Source organism: Styela clava, chromosome 9 (genome assembly GCF_964204865.1).
Source record: "Styela clava chromosome 9, kaStyClav1.hap1.2, whole genome shotgun sequence".
Lineage (NCBI taxonomy): Eukaryota > Metazoa > Chordata > Ascidiacea > Stolidobranchia > Styelidae > Styela > Styela clava.
Window position 1 is genome coordinate 5,619,776 of NC_135258.1, and position 15,464 is coordinate 5,635,239.

The 15,464-nt window shown below is 36.8% G+C and overlaps 1 protein-coding gene and 1 long non-coding RNA gene across 2 annotated transcripts; both read right to left on the reverse strand.

The window, feature by feature from the left end:
* Positions 1-2,259: 2,259 nt before the first annotated feature.
* On the reverse strand, positions 2,260-10,808 carry LOC120339247 (PWWP domain-containing protein 2A-like). The gene is made up of 5 exons (XM_039407340.2): positions 9,790-10,808; positions 8,521-8,691; positions 7,622-8,001; positions 5,876-7,061; positions 2,260-5,252 (listed from the first exon to the last, which is right to left on the reverse strand). Exons 2-5 carry the CDS (start codon positions 8,664-8,666, stop codon positions 5,141-5,143), a joined length of 1,824 nt encoding a protein of 607 aa, XP_039263274.2. The 5' UTR covers positions 8,667-8,691; positions 9,790-10,808; the 3' UTR covers positions 2,260-5,140.
* Positions 10,809-12,520: 1,712 nt separating this feature from the next.
* LOC120339456 (uncharacterized) lies at positions 12,521-15,088 on the reverse strand. Its single transcript, XR_005569203.2, has 3 exons — positions 14,677-15,088; positions 13,949-14,046; positions 12,521-13,273 (listed from the first exon to the last, which is right to left on the reverse strand). It is a non-coding gene; the product is annotated as an uncharacterized LOC120339456 (long non-coding RNA).
* Between the last annotated feature and the right edge of the window lie 376 nt (positions 15,089-15,464).

Sequence of the window (15,464 nt, forward strand, 5' to 3'; positions counted from 1 at the left end):
TTTTTATCCAAAAAAATCAGCTTTGTGGCAAAAGGAGTGCCAATGTGATGTGTTGAAAAATGGAGAATGCCAGTCGTTCTGTGCATTTAGGCCTTGAATACAATATATAAGGAAATAGCGATAGCGGCAGACTAGCGACCCAACTGCATACTCGGATTTAAGGAATAAATAACTCAAGGCCACGACAGCCGAATATCGGGACTCTCAGCCGCCTGACGATGGTACATGTAACCGTGATTTTGAACGGGCAATATCCGGACAGGTAACCGGGCAAAATTCAGTATTCGCCATGTGATTAATCTGTTTCATTACTACAAGAATTCTATCCTCATGCCAGATAAACCGCATAATCCTTACACGCGCTCGACCACCACGCACACATATTTCTCATAGGATAAAATCAAAACACGGCTGCTTTCTATTAAAAAAAATTAAAAGTCGAAACTGTGATATGTGAAAAATGTTGATTTAGTAAGGTAATCGTCCGACAAGAAAAATTTTACATTTTTGTGTTTGGGCAAACACAATTACATGTACTTCAGTAATTACCTATCGATCTTTAGATCGGTAAGTATGTTGATAGGTATTTATTTGTCTGTCTGTTAGATGCACGCGATATCTCACGAAGGCGTGGTTGAATCTGCTCCAAATTTTGCATGTGCATTTATCATATTTCGGACCAGAAGCTTATTGATTTCGGATGAATTATGTCGTATAATTAGCGAGTTATCAATTAATTAGTGATGGGACACGCGGTGTCACTATAGAGTCTCGATCGATAAGTCTTCGGTCTCCGACCGATATTCTCGTTTTTTTTTTTGATTGACTCAACTTTTCAACTTTATCCCATTTAACAAAATATCATACTCGGTTGCGCATTGCAAGAGGATTGTTCAAAAAATCTTTGTGTGGTGCTTTCCTCACTCTCACGTGCAAATGTGTTTTTAGCATTTTAAGCTGAATTTGGAGCACTTCATGCTGATTATGCACCAACACGCACAGGGTTTGAGCCCAATGAGAAACGATTATATTAAAAAAAAACATTGCTGGTTCATGCCCGGTGCAGTTTCAACACACCCAAGCACATATGGCGAGGTGGTTGTTTTGATTTTAGGACCAAATCTATTGTGGGGAAAATAGTTGAAATGAGCATATGAAGTGGGGTTCATTCCACATTCTGTATACTAGTATAAGGATGGGTAAAAGTATAATGTCTTGGCAGATGGTTAGAGTCTTAGATCATTTATGTAAATTAAGATCCATACAATTGAAATAGGACTGGTTAGTCTGATGTAAAAGAGACCATCCTCTGCTATGGATACATTTAAGAATCTTCCTATTTCATCCACTTACCACAGGGTGGGCAACATAGGACCCGGCCCGCGACGAGATTTTGACCGGCCAGCTGACTGTACATCAGTCAATTATGATATTATAATATTGCACTTTTATTACATTATGATAAATTCATTATGTGTTTTTTGGCCCCTATTTTTTGTAAAGTTTAAACCTTCCTTCAAACGCGATTTATAACTTTCTTTCTTGCATTAGCGAATGAATATGTGATTAAGATATTGAATACTATTCATGTTATAATCCGGCCCACCGAGGACTTCATTTTCCCACATCCGGCCCGCCGACTAGAGAAGTTGCCCACCCCTGACTTACCACAATACACTAGCGTGAACTGGATGTGAAGTTGTGGTTTGCTATATGCCCAGAATTATCTGCTTTATTCCCCCCATATAAAAATCCAATCCGTTTGAGTGATTTTAAATTTGCACTAGCCAGTTACCTATACCAATTTCCAAGATAGTTATATGAAGATTCGTGTTCGCTGAAGAATTTTAATTTGCATTGATATGTGGGCTGATACTGATGTCTGAAAAGTTTACCTAACCCAGGACAGTGGGACAAGTATGCAAATAAGTGTGTTAAAAAAGGGGCAAGTGAACGACATACTATTTTTTGAGGCGCCAGGCTAACAAGGGAGTGGCCCCTACATACCGTACTTCCTGGGGTCGGAATGACACCCAAAGCCCAGACACATGGTTTTTTGTTCTCATACAGTCTCTTAAAAAAGGATGATTGCATATGCGCTCAGTGATCAGAGCTGTCAAGAGTCGTAAGTCAAATTTTTTGAAACCCAGCGTCTCGAGACAAAAGAAACCAGTAGATCGCGGCCCATCCTGATCACTACTTTCAAACCATGACAATAGATCTTTCCGGATGCTTTTAATAAGTCCATGACAATAGATCTTTCCGGATGCTTTTAATAAGTTTGAAAATGATAGAAATTGAAATAAACTGAGCAGAAATGAAACAAGGAAAACAGTGAGAATCTTAACAACGATACTTCACATAACATAATAAAATTATGTGCACCATATCACATATGCAAGGACTTGTGCACATTTATTATGAGTGATACAACCTTAATCATAGTCACTAGTCGCCTGATCATAGTCTTCGAGGTTAGGACAACTATTAGTGAGAGTTTAATAAATTAAATTAATATTATTCTTCACTCTTGAGTGACCATAATATTAGTGCAAGTGTTGAAGCAAAAATGACTTCATGAGCAATTATGGTTGACTAATTTCAACTTGAAAAACAACTCAGGTTCTTATAAGGGGTTCGTTCATAGGACAAACCACACCATCTTGCCTGGTTACCACCCTACAAGATGCTTTAATGTCATGTGAACGCCATTCCTGCTATAAAATTAAAAGTGACAATACAATTTAAAAAAAGGCTGAGCACTATCTTTGAAAGTCGTTTTGTAGCAGCGAGTGGAGGTTTTGAAATATTATAAAATAATGTTTATCATGAGGGATATTCATATTGTGAACCTCAGGCTCTACATATCCAAGGTAGGGGGGTATGGGAATAGGTAACCAGATGCTTTTCGCTTTCAAATTAAAAGTGTTTAAACACAATTTTAAAACGTTGAACATCAATAATTTACAGTCATATTGTAGCAAGAAATGAGAATGTCAAAACATTCCATAAAAAGAATAAGACATTCAATTACTGGCAACAAAAAATTCACTACTTTACACTGGAGCAGCAAATTTAACTGAAACATGCAGCTTCATGGAATAAACTGGTTTATGATTGAAAGAGAATAGTGAACCAAATGATAAGGATGCCAATGTCTGAATAGTTTTTTCCTTGAAAAAATCTCAAATTATATATGGGGTGTCCACAAAGTCTTGAAATTTTTCAAAATTGCAAAGGGAGGAGTTTGTCTATATATTGTTTTGGCCCTCACAAATGCATTGAATGAGGTAATAAACAACTGCTGATTAAGAAACAACAAAATCTGGTTAAGATATATTGAGAACCGACTTCATAACGAAATTGTAAAAGTACATTATGGACCCCCTGTACATTAGGCTCATTTTGCGACAAGATATTGTGCATACCAAAATCATACTCATACTTACCGGTAATCAAAATCATACCCACTATAGTTATGCCAAAAACAGGAATTTAAATGAACTGAAATCTAGATATGGACCCATTCAAAGAGCATTGATTCAAAATTCAGCTGAAACGAAATTTTCTAGACATACCCACGAAGACGTTTTCAAAAGTGAAGCAATATGTTAGAATTTTAACATGCTTTCATTGCCACTTGAAAGAAATTTAAACAAATATTCACATGCAAGGTCGACTTTTCTCCAAAATATGTAAGCAACAATTTGAGAATAATCATTTGTGGAAATTAGAATTATTTTGAAGACTTTCATGGCAGAATAATTTTGGGAGTAAATTTTCTTGCAAAATTATTATTTGACATATTTTATCAAAATTATTATTTGAATTACTTCGTGAGCATAGTTTTGTGTTGGAAAGACCAACTCTAGACAATCGCGTACCAAGACAGTAGTAGCAGTAGTAGAAAGTAGGTTCGCTTGCTATATTTCAAGTTACGTAGCAACTATCAAATTTAATACCAAATTTACAATTTTTCATGTGGTAAAAAAAGCAACACATGATGAAAACCTGCAATTCATAGTACGTTTACTCTAACAATAGTCATTTACAAACATAAGATTAAAAGAAAAAGCATATACCAATAGCAATTTGGTCTTCTGAGAGAAAAGTCAGAATCAAGGAATAGACCAGGAGTAGACTAATAATGGCCCGCAGGCCCACTTGTATGCTAAAATTATGACTATAGTTTTTATGAATGTAAGTTTCCGTTGAAAATACTGATGAAAATACCAGCATAATGACCCTGATTGTTACATTATTCTTCTTATTATAATACAAATGTTAGCTTAGCTGTTGGACTAGCTGATGTAAATAAATTTTTTTTTTCCATAGTTTTTCATATTGAGTTTTGAGCCTTTGGCTCAGTAACTGAGTCTATTATCTGTAACTGGCCCACTCAGAAAAGTGATTGCCCTTCCTTGGAATAGACATGACAATTTTGATCCTGTAAACTTATTTTAATAAGATATAAACTGTCATCAAACTTGCTAGTACAAAAAGTTTCATTCACATACTAACAGGATTGGAATCACAGTTTAAATCCAGTTGTTCTTTTTATACAATAAATTCACTCGTCTCAAATCAGCAGTTCCCAACCAGGGGCTCATGGCCCCCAAGAGGGCCACAGCGTGGTTGGAGGGGGGCACAATGCTAGGTACAAAACTGATGTTATCTTTTCCCTTGGCGAGAAAACTTTCCTTCTTCCCGGCCACATCGCATTATAAGGTTTAACAGGGTGTTTTCAGGCTGTTGGGCATGAATTGTTTGAACATAATGGGATTTCGAACACACCAATTCAAATAATACTACAAACAGCAATGGAATGATAAACCGGGGGCCATGAGTGTTAAAATCTTTCGAAAGGGGGCCAGGAGCCATAAAAGGTTGGGAACAACTGTCTTAGATAGATATATGGACTGAATCAAATTAGCTAATCAAGCAGGTTTATCTGCGTATAACGACGAATTTATTCGAAGTTAAAAACTAATCAAATGAATCTCAGTGGTCAAAGTAAACTCTTCTTGGGCAGCGGGTTTCCTAATTTCAACTATGCTATTGCGTTCCGTCGGTAATCTGTTGAGTCAGCTGCATTTCAACACAGAAATAATATTAAAAATGAATCAAAATCGTGGACAATTTAAGTCTCAAACTGCATGATTAACTTTCTAACTTCAGGCGACATTTCTTTCTCTGCTTCTCGAGCATCTTGGATTGCTTTTCGGTATTTTCCTTTACGTTTGCGAACAAATCTGAAAAGAAATTTTTTTTTATGAGGTTATTCCAGATGAGTCAATGATCAAAATGACCAAATCTTAAAGAGTTAAATAATGGGCGCTCCAGAAGTGTGTGTACCGATATGGGGGTGACTAATTTCGTTCGCCGACTTTACATCAAGTTGTGTAAAGGGACTGAAACCTATGGGCAGGGGGCATATTCACAGGATTAGTGTTCTATACCAGAGGTGTGTGGCCCGCTGAGAAGTGCCAATTTTGGATGGTGCGCAGCCTTCAAAGCGAGATTTTAATTTAGTTTAATCTGGTACGTTCGAGTAATTCTAATTCCTTTGCATTACCTATACCCGAGTCCAATTTATTATCTATGCCTATGAGGTTACAATGCCCTGAAAGCTAGCTTGGGCAATGCTAACAACGCTTGTCATGAGATCAATAACCAAAATGTTTGCGCCTGTAACTGCTAGAAAGCATATGTTGAATGAAGGTGCGGCCCGCGGTTTCACCTATTTGTAACTGGCCCTCCAGTTGCACAGCACACCCTAGTTCTATGCGATTAAAATTACAAGTTTCCCAATGAAAATACTTTAAAATTCTATATTTAGCTACTTTGCTGTATCTAGCCATAAAATTGATACTACCTTCTATCAAAACTTTCTGAAAAAGATTCAAGTTCTGTGCACGGAATATGAGAAACCGTTTTGCTCTGGAACCAGTCCACAATGGCAATTTGTTCTATCTTTGATTCCGCATTTTTGATGACAATTTTCTTCAAAATACCTGGCCACCAAGGAAACCCCATAATTTTCCCCCAAACTACATCACCTTGGCACCATTTTACACCTGCTCTCGTGGTACACCGTGTGACGGAAATCGAGTGTGATGCTTGAACACTAGTAGGAGTTTTTTTTCTATGCGATGAAGTTCCAACGGCGTTTACGGAAGCTGATGCATCTTCTGCTTCTGAACTTTCCTCTTTTGGAATGTTCTGTTTGAACTTTACAGCAAGCTGAGATGGTACAGTTGCCTTCGTTGAATTCGAAAGCGTTGAAAGGCTGTCTTCAGATTTTCTGGCCGATATTGGTTGAAGTAAAACATGTGGGTGTAAAGACCGCACATGTCTTCGCCGTATTGTATTAGGCGATTCTTTTTTCCCATTAAAAGTTTTGGCTGCATCGTCTTTTATTTGTTGCGCTTCAGTGTTTTTTCGAGGTGAATTTTTTGGAGTTTTACGTTGCTGGTTTGGGCTTTCGACTGAGGTAAACGCTGATGTATCAGATACATGAAGAAAATTTGGTTTCTCTTTGCTTGCTTCATTTTTATCCAGAGATAAAATTGTTTGTTTCGTTGATGATCGTTTTGATAATCCTTTCGGTTTGGCTGTCGCCTTTGTTGGAGCAATAAATTTATTGTCTGTGTCTCCTTTATGTTCTTGTAAATATTTAAAATGTTCACTTTTAGCCCTGTTAACAACTTTCCTTGCTCGTTCATGCATTGCATTCCGCTTAGTAACGGCATCATTTGAATTGGGAGTTGGGGAGTGAAGTCGTGAAGGTATTTTTAAGATTCGACCTTTGCCCCCTGGCGATTTGTAGGAAATTTTTATCACAGGGCTTCGTTTTATTGGTTCCGAAGTTGACCCTGTTTTTGCTGAATCTTTAGAGCCATTGTCTTTGGAAGAAACTTTTGAATTATTTGTTTTCACAGATTCTTTATCGAGTTTAATTCTTTTTGCCTGTTTTGAAAGCGGTTTGAAACCAGCCATATCGTTTTTCTCTTGTTTTGAACCAGTTTCTTTCCGTCCATCAGCGATTAGTTTTCTTTTGCCTGCAAGATAGAAAATAGCTTGTTGAAAATGAAGTCTTGGCTTGGTCTGTCGTATAATCATATAATTAATATGTTTTTGATTGGGTTTGGGTATATCTCTCCGGGACAAACAATAAGTCATAGAGAAGGGTATTTTCAACAGCTTTTCCAATCACTCTATATAGTTTTTCACAATCATCTACTTACACATAATAAGCTACTTTTTATGGATTGGCATTCGTTTTGGCATCGTCTACCCAGTTTTCAGTATTTGAATCCAACATTTTACTCTTCTGTTTACTGATTTAACTTATCACTCTACAAAAAAACTCCCCATTTTCCTAGTTTCATTACTTAATAAGGTTATTCCATAAATATAATAAGCAATAATAAATATAATTTGAAATCTACCGTTCAAAATAACACTATAATATAACTCGAATGATAAATGACACTATTAATACCACAGGAATGATAAACAGAAAGGCCATGAGTTCTCAAAGCCTCCGGAAGGGGGCAGGAGCCATAAAAAGTTGGGAAACACTACTCTAACCATCAGGCTATCGATCAATCAAACAGACCTTTAATAGCTTTTTTCTCATCTGATAATTTCATGAGTCCACCAGATGCACAAGTGTCACAACAACATGTGGAAGGATGAGAAAGAAGTTTTCGTCCAGAATTTGAAGTGACAATTTTCAGAGCTAAATCAGTGTTGATCATGTCCATTCTGACTTTTCTTTTCGAGCGTCGTCGTCTCATGTATATTTGCCGAGCCGGTGGCAATTCAATTTTTTGCGCGTATGTTGTTCGAATATCAAGAGTTTGTGGTAAACGAACTTGTTGCTGGGCAACCATTTTTTCACGCTCTATTTCATCCTCTTTTAACTTTTTTGGATCGATGCCATACGCCCGATAATAAGTGTTATCTGGACGTTCTTCGATGCCATAAGGTCCACGTCTGCAAATGAATTTAATTAGGTGAGCATTTGAACCAACAGACATCCAGGCGAAAAGCAATCGACACAAGGTTGAGAAAATTTTGCATTCCTACTTGATGTTAAAAACAAATTGAGGAAATCAAATTATTTTGATACCAAAAACATTGGCTTGAAAGAACGCCGAATAAACTCGATGTTTCTGAAGACCTGACTTTTATCATTAATATTGAAAGTCAGCTCCGAAACGTACAAAGACTTAGATATTTCTTCAAAACTGAATTTAGTTTAAGTTGACCAAAAATGCTCAATACATTATGTCAAGCTTCAATTATGGACAGAAAAATTCTTGTGACCAGATATAGGGAGTATTCAATTTTTTCATTTGAAAGGCTTTTCTAGGAATGTATCAGGGAGTCTGTCATATGTTCAATTTTGGCAAAACTTTATGCCACTTTAATATACTTTTTGACCATGCAAAAAATAATAAAGTGAAAAATGATTGCAACTTATAACAATGAATCTCCAAAACTTTATATTACCTGTTAGAGGTATTAAGCAATGCTCCACAGAATTTAGCTTTTCTGTATTCAAGAAACACCAGTATTGTGTTATGTACAACTTCATCAATTGTCACCACAAACTTCTCTCCTTTTCGAAGTTCTCTCCGATCATTACCAAACGCCATTATTTTATGTTATGCTTATACAAAACTGTAAAATAGTAACAAAATCAAGTCTCATGGATGCTTTTTCGTTTGTTGTCGGTTGTACACACCCTGTAGCATGCAGTAAATATAACTTAGAGACAATAACAGTCTGATTCGGACTTTAAGATGATTCGGCTTCAACTGCTCAACCTAACCAGAGAAAATTGAAAGCTGGAAATGAACTAGATCACTCTTTGTCAGTGCAATGAACAAAAAAGCACAGTTCTATTTTTTTGCAACCAATATTTCAGTTGTATATAATACAAGATCTATTTTAATATGCAGCTGGCCCCATGTTATAAAGTGAGACCCAGGGGCATAGCCGAGGGGTGGGAGGGAGTGGTGATCGAAACCTCCTTCTTTTGAAATGTAAAAAGCATTTTTCTGTTATCATACATAAGGATAGGATTTACATATTTATCCCGGGGGAGAGGAAAGTCGATAAGACGGCTTATTCATATGGCAAACCACGGCCTCTCGTCCGGTTACAAGCCCATGTCGGGTATGGGATTAGTTATATTGTTTGTTTTCGGAAGCATGGACTTGGTGGTGGAGGAAGCCGTAACCGACCAGCGGTTACGTGAACCACCCAACGACGGCGAGGAGTCCAGCAATCCTCTCGCACATAACCATCCCTGCATGGGATTCGAACCTGCGAACCCACGCAGAGTAATTAGTGGTGCGGTGGCGAGCGTATTCCTAACGCTTAGCCCGTTGAGCCACACCGCAATCTTCACAATCTACATAGCAATCTTTCGTAGCTTGGAATGCTTTTTAGACCCTCGTGACACTTGAAAACCCACAGCTGCCACCCGCTAGCTGTTGTGGTCTAACTTGGCAATTAGAAATTTCAGACTCCCATCTTCCTGGCTACGTCCCAGAGATACGAGATGGAATGATGGTTTGTGATTCTTTACTGTTTCTTGAATTTATGTTCAATGAATAACCATTTGGGCGACTAAAATAAGATATTATAAATTTCAGCCACTGATATCATTTCAAAAAAGGTATTTAAATTAACAAAAAGGAAGAATAACGGATGAAACTAGCAAGATGAGATGCCAGTTTCCACGCAATTTTTAATATCAATTAGACTTCTTACCATCAGAAAACAATGAGAGTAGTCGAAATAATCCAATTCCAACATTGCAGTACTGATGCTGCTATTTCATGCATCACTGATCACTTAATGGTGTATTGGTATAACACCACTACAATAGCCAGCAGTGCTGCAATGTTGAGCCAAGCCTGTAAGATTCAGCATACACAATTGCAAGTTTTGTGAGTTGTAAAATGAAATATCTAAAATTTGCTTGCACTTATGGATGTTTTCTTCGAATGATGTTCGATAGATTTAGGGTCTGCATTCAAAAACAGTTCCATTTCATCCCAAAATTGGAAACTTGCATGAAGAATTCAAAAATACGGACTTCTGACTCTGAAATGTTTTACTTTACCAATCACAAATTTTGGCTAGGGCTGGGTTCAAAATCTGACTATGGCTCTCTGGATCTTGGAGCCTGTTAGTGGTTTTCGAATAGCTCAGGGGCGGTCAGACTTTTCTGGCTAATACTTGTTAAAACATCCTAGTGATAGTATCTATGGGGGCAAGGAATGTAGAATAAGCACTTAACCCCGATAAGGCACTTTTATGACCTCTAGTGGTAGAAGCAGTAGTCATAGGAAAATAGCAACTGAATTTGGGTTAAGACCCGGACTCCAAACTCTTGAGAAAATCAAATTTTGACTTTTATCGCCAATGCAAGTATAAATTCAGACTTGAACAAATTCAAAATTTTGACTCTGGGTAGTTTGGAAACACGACTAATGCGAAAACACTTCAAACTTAGATTCCAGAGCTCTGATGAGCTGGTGGTTATGTCTTACCATATTAAAATCAATCTGACATATCTTGAACTCAAATGCCCAATACAACAAACCATGTTCCCGTAAACATCAAACCAAACAATACCACACATCACAATTTAATACACCACTTTTGGTACTTCCATAGTATGTGTACTAAGTTAGGCCATAGTTTTATTCCAATTTTCTTTATTTACGTTCTATTATAAGTTTGGGGACTGTCTGTGTTAGCCAAGTGAATATCCCCTGCCCATAGTATTCAGTACACATTTCAGTACATCCCTGTACACAACTTGATGTAAAATAAATAGGTGAACAAAATTAGTCACCTCCATATTGGTACACGTACATCTGAAGCGCCTCACTCTGGACAAATCCGAAACTAGAATTTTCTTGATTCAATTGGTTATGGGGGAATAGGAACACCACAGTTTGGGATCCATAATTCACAGGATAAAAATCCAATTATGAGGACACATTCGTAAACTTATTTTAGTCGAAAATAGGAAAAAAAATTAAAGATTACTCAAACACTACCACCTACTAGTAAGCTGAACATAATGCCTATATGAGAATCAAAATTGTACATTTCCTCATGAAGTATGTTATCATATAAAGTTTTAGCAGTTAAAGCGCTAGTTCAGCTTTTTTGAAAGAACAAATTCACCCTGAACACAAGCAAGCAGCCATCTAAACATATGGAGATTTGAGCACCAAATATTTCATACTTTTGAGAATAATCACACCCAGTTTGATGGGACAAACCAGTGAAGATATCAAAACATATCTTCAATATTTCTAACATGTGACTTTAGAGATAAACAGCCAATTTGATAAACTAGAGTCCAACAGCTGGTGATTAACTCAGATTCATAGTTGCAAACCACTGATGCAGAAGATTGCTGAACTGCAAGACTCAAGAAAAAGTGTTTCTGAATGCCACTAAGATTTTGAATGAAAATACATCACCAAATGCACTGTATCACTACTGAAACTTGATTCATTGTTCTCACAATTACTCATCAACAGCAGAATGATAGATATGTGAATTAGCGTACATCACATAAGTTAAGTTTTGCTTGGAATTAGGTTTCTTTATATTTTACTCTGATAGCTGTTTCATAGTTTCTTGGCCTTGGTTGGCTTGGCCTCTCCATGTAAAAATCTTCACATTCATTTGAAAAGTCGGTTGTTTTCCATGTATATATTGAACTGTGGACGCTTCAGAAGTGTGTGTACCAATATGGAGGTAACTGATTTTGTTCACCTACTTTATGTCAAGTTGTGTAAATGAACTGAAACCTATGGAAAGGGGGTATATTCACTTGGCTAACACATACAGTCTCCGAACTAGTAATAGAACTAAAATAAGGAAAATCAGAATAAAATTATGGCCTAACCAGGTACACACACTATGGGAGTATCGAACTGTGTACCTCTGAACCTGTCTCATTAAGAAAAGTTCCAGCCAGTGAGAGTTGATTAGGTGTGATCTCTCGTAATCATCGGTGGATCTTCAAATCAAATAACCTACCACCGAGTCATTCAGGTAGAATTCATCACTCAGGACCAGCTTTCTTGACAATACTGACATGGAACACTCTTGACAATTTACACCCAAAGTTTTTGATTGTTTTTAAGTCGCTACTGACATTCCAGCGATTATTTATGACTTGATAATAAGTTTTATTCATTTCTAAATGAGTCTGCGATTTTGGTCGAAGCAAATTCTTATGAAAAAATTCTTTTGTCTGGTTACTAGTCCATGATGGTTATGGGATTAGTTAGCCAATTATCTGTTTCATATGCATGGACTTGATGGTGGAGGAAGCCATAACACACCAGCAGTTACGTGAACCATCCAACGGATGGTTCATGAGGTCCAGCAATCGTCTCCTACTCAGCGAGGGTTTCCTAACGCTCAGCACGATTCGCCACACCGCCGAGCCATCATGTGAAACCCTGAGCTGAATACTAACTTCATGTTCAAAAAAGTTCAAAACAATGACCTAGCATTAGTGATCATGATTAGAATCCTAGATTAAAGACTCAGTTCAGTTTCATACAATTCCAATCAACCCTTGCCTACTGCCACATCCCACAGTAAAAGCTATGCTAAGTCAGAATCCCCCAAATTTTTCAGAACAGTTTGAACTAGGGACTTCTCAACCATGGGTAAAATTGAGTTGCGTTGGTGGTGGATTTTGAAGGCAAGAATTGCCAAATGTGGCCATGGACTCCATACGATATTGCAATTTTGTAAGGATTGCAACACAGTTTGTATTGCAATAAATGTCATTATGCACTCGCTGCAAATAAAGAACCACTTTTCCATATTTTACGTAAAGAATGCACGGAATAGACAGTATATAAAATTATGGGTAGAATTTCCTCTATATCAGCCATGAATCTATATAGCTCTTAACATGGTAGTGGTTGTTTATAGCTCTTACATTGAAGGTGTCATGAGCAAGATTGGCACATGTGAATTTACTTAGAGATGAGTCTCCTTCCATTCTAAAGCAGGTGCTTAAGATTTACTTTGAGCAAAATCCTCCACGAAAAAAGCATGTTATTGTAAAAAAATGAACCAAACATCACAAAACATAAACTGAAGAGAAGATCTGTCTGTTCCTCATCGTCTTGTCTATTCCACCTCTTAGAAACTTGATCAATTCAATCTTTCTGATAAACAAATTGAAAAGTCAGTGTCTTTAGACCTGAGAAATAAGAAGCATTCATTATACAACAAAATAACACATCTAGGTTTTGATAATAGACCTAAAATTAGTGCCTCACAGTATGTTTTTGGCTGAATGTCTTGTCAGTATGTTGCCCCATGTTAAAGCAACGATGCTGGAAAAACAATGATGCTGGAATATTAGAGATTGGTTCATAGTCTGATACAGTCAATTAGGATAGGATTTTTATATTTATCCCGGGGGAGAGAAAAACCGATAAGACAGCTGGTTCGGTTACCAGTTCATGTTAAGTATTGAATTAGTTAGTTATTTGTTTAGGAAGCATGGACTTGGCACAAGTTATAATTGTTTGTTTCCATTGCTCTAAAAGACAGAATTCTGTTAATCTTTAAAAAGGTCAGAAAACCAGAACAATATGAAATACATGGCACAGGAAACAGGTGATTTCCTAATACTAGTATATAATTGAACATTCTCAATATATATTGGTGGGCTTAGCCATACGTTCCTCCATGCAAGCCTCTTTCAAATCTGATGGAGAGTCATGGGACAAACTGCCTTTCTATTTATTCATATTTATAGTGTGCCAGGTTAATATGTAAACTGGGTCATAAGCATTCTCTCGAGTGACACTAATATTAAAATGGTACTGTCTATACACATATTTGAAAACAGACAATTTAAAAAACTCACCAAAGAACTGAAAAAAATATTTAATGTTTTTGAACTCCGTCATCAGCGACACATTCACGGTTGAGTTTTCCACTTTGAGAGTCTACATTTTTTCATTCCTACTTAGAAATATAAATCAACCAGGTTAAATACTTGAATGCCAAAGAGATGTCACCTAAAAATAGCCATCAAATCACTTCAAATAGTAACGTCTGGTCATTGCGCTAGGTCCCTCTCGTAGCTATTTCAGTGTTAATTCTCCTTGAATGGAATTATTCTAAATCTATTTTTTATAACTTGATACTGGTTCCAATTCTACTGGAATAAAAATTGTGGTTGCACATATCTAGATATATCTACAATGATCATGTTTATATATTAGGTAGCGAGGCTTTCTTCACAAACACTGAACTATATTTACGAATCTGAAATGCTGGGTTGGTTGATCATTCAGTCATTTATCCATTTCTGACTTGACTAGTAAACATACTGACTATGTGGGGCCATGGCCCGTCGGTAAATTAAGTTATTTTACCCGATTTTTATTTAAAATAAATATGTAAATTCATGATTCAGACCATCAGTGTAGACTAAGTTCTGAAATTCAGTAGGCCTAGTTATTGACATGCAGACATGCCATTTCTGCATTTACAGCCAACTTCCAAGCACATCAACAACACATTTCTAAGCTACAGAAGTCATCACCAAACCCTACTTGTTTCATATTTAAAATTAGTGAATGCACTTACCTTGTTTTCTTTAAATATATAGTTGTCTTGAGTTTCAGAAAGTAAATATCAAATCACTTTGCCTGCCATTTTACAGAAGTGTAAAACGTTCCGCATTAGATATAAAAGACGTTGTGTCCGTGGTGGTAACGGTATAGATTGATAAAGAAGTAGGAACTTTATTTTTATCATGACGCATTGCCAAGTAAAACAGAAAATGAATCATTATCCAAACAGGCGGGTGGACCCAGTGTAACAAAATGGCGGAGACGATCGGCCGCCATCTTTATCAGTTTTCGGCCGTTTCTTCGCTCGCTTACTCGAGATTTTATCAAGAACGTACAGTGATAATAATCGCGTTTCGAAATATAGACTCTACTGATAACAGGAGTAAATAAAATATTGATTGGAACCACCGAAATTCAGTGCACAACGGACTGTTGTATAGTCCGCCATTTTATCGCAGTTTAGCGTAGTATTTTACCATTTTAACATACATTTATATGTCTAGTACACTTTTCTTTACGGCGAAAAAACGTGAATTAGTCTATATAGAATACTTCAACACGGCTTTCGTCATGTTACAGGGCGCCTAACTGTTGGTCACTCACACTACAATGTAGCCCTATTTAAAAAAGCATTAATACCTAACATATGGAACACCCCAAGTTTGCCAGTCCTCAACTGCACTGATGCACCTAAGTGTTCTTTGTACAATCGCCAATTATTATTATTACTAATTATTATGATAACAACTCAAACAGCTTAGATCAACATCTTTAAAGAAAAACCAGAGATACCAGAACATA

Coding starts and splice junctions, on each gene's coding strand:
- LOC120339247 (XM_039407340.2), bottom strand. CDS start 8,666: ATGGCGTTTGGTAATGATCGGAGAGAACTTCGAAAAGGAGAGAAGTTT. Junction 7,062..7,621: donor TGAGAAAAAAGCTATTAAAG/GTCTGTTTGATT, acceptor TCTATCTTGCAG/GCAAAAGAAAACTAATCGCT. Junction 5,253..5,875: donor TCAGAAAGTTTTGATAGAAG/GTAGTATCAATT, acceptor ATTTCTTTTCAG/ATTTGTTCGCAAACGTAAAG.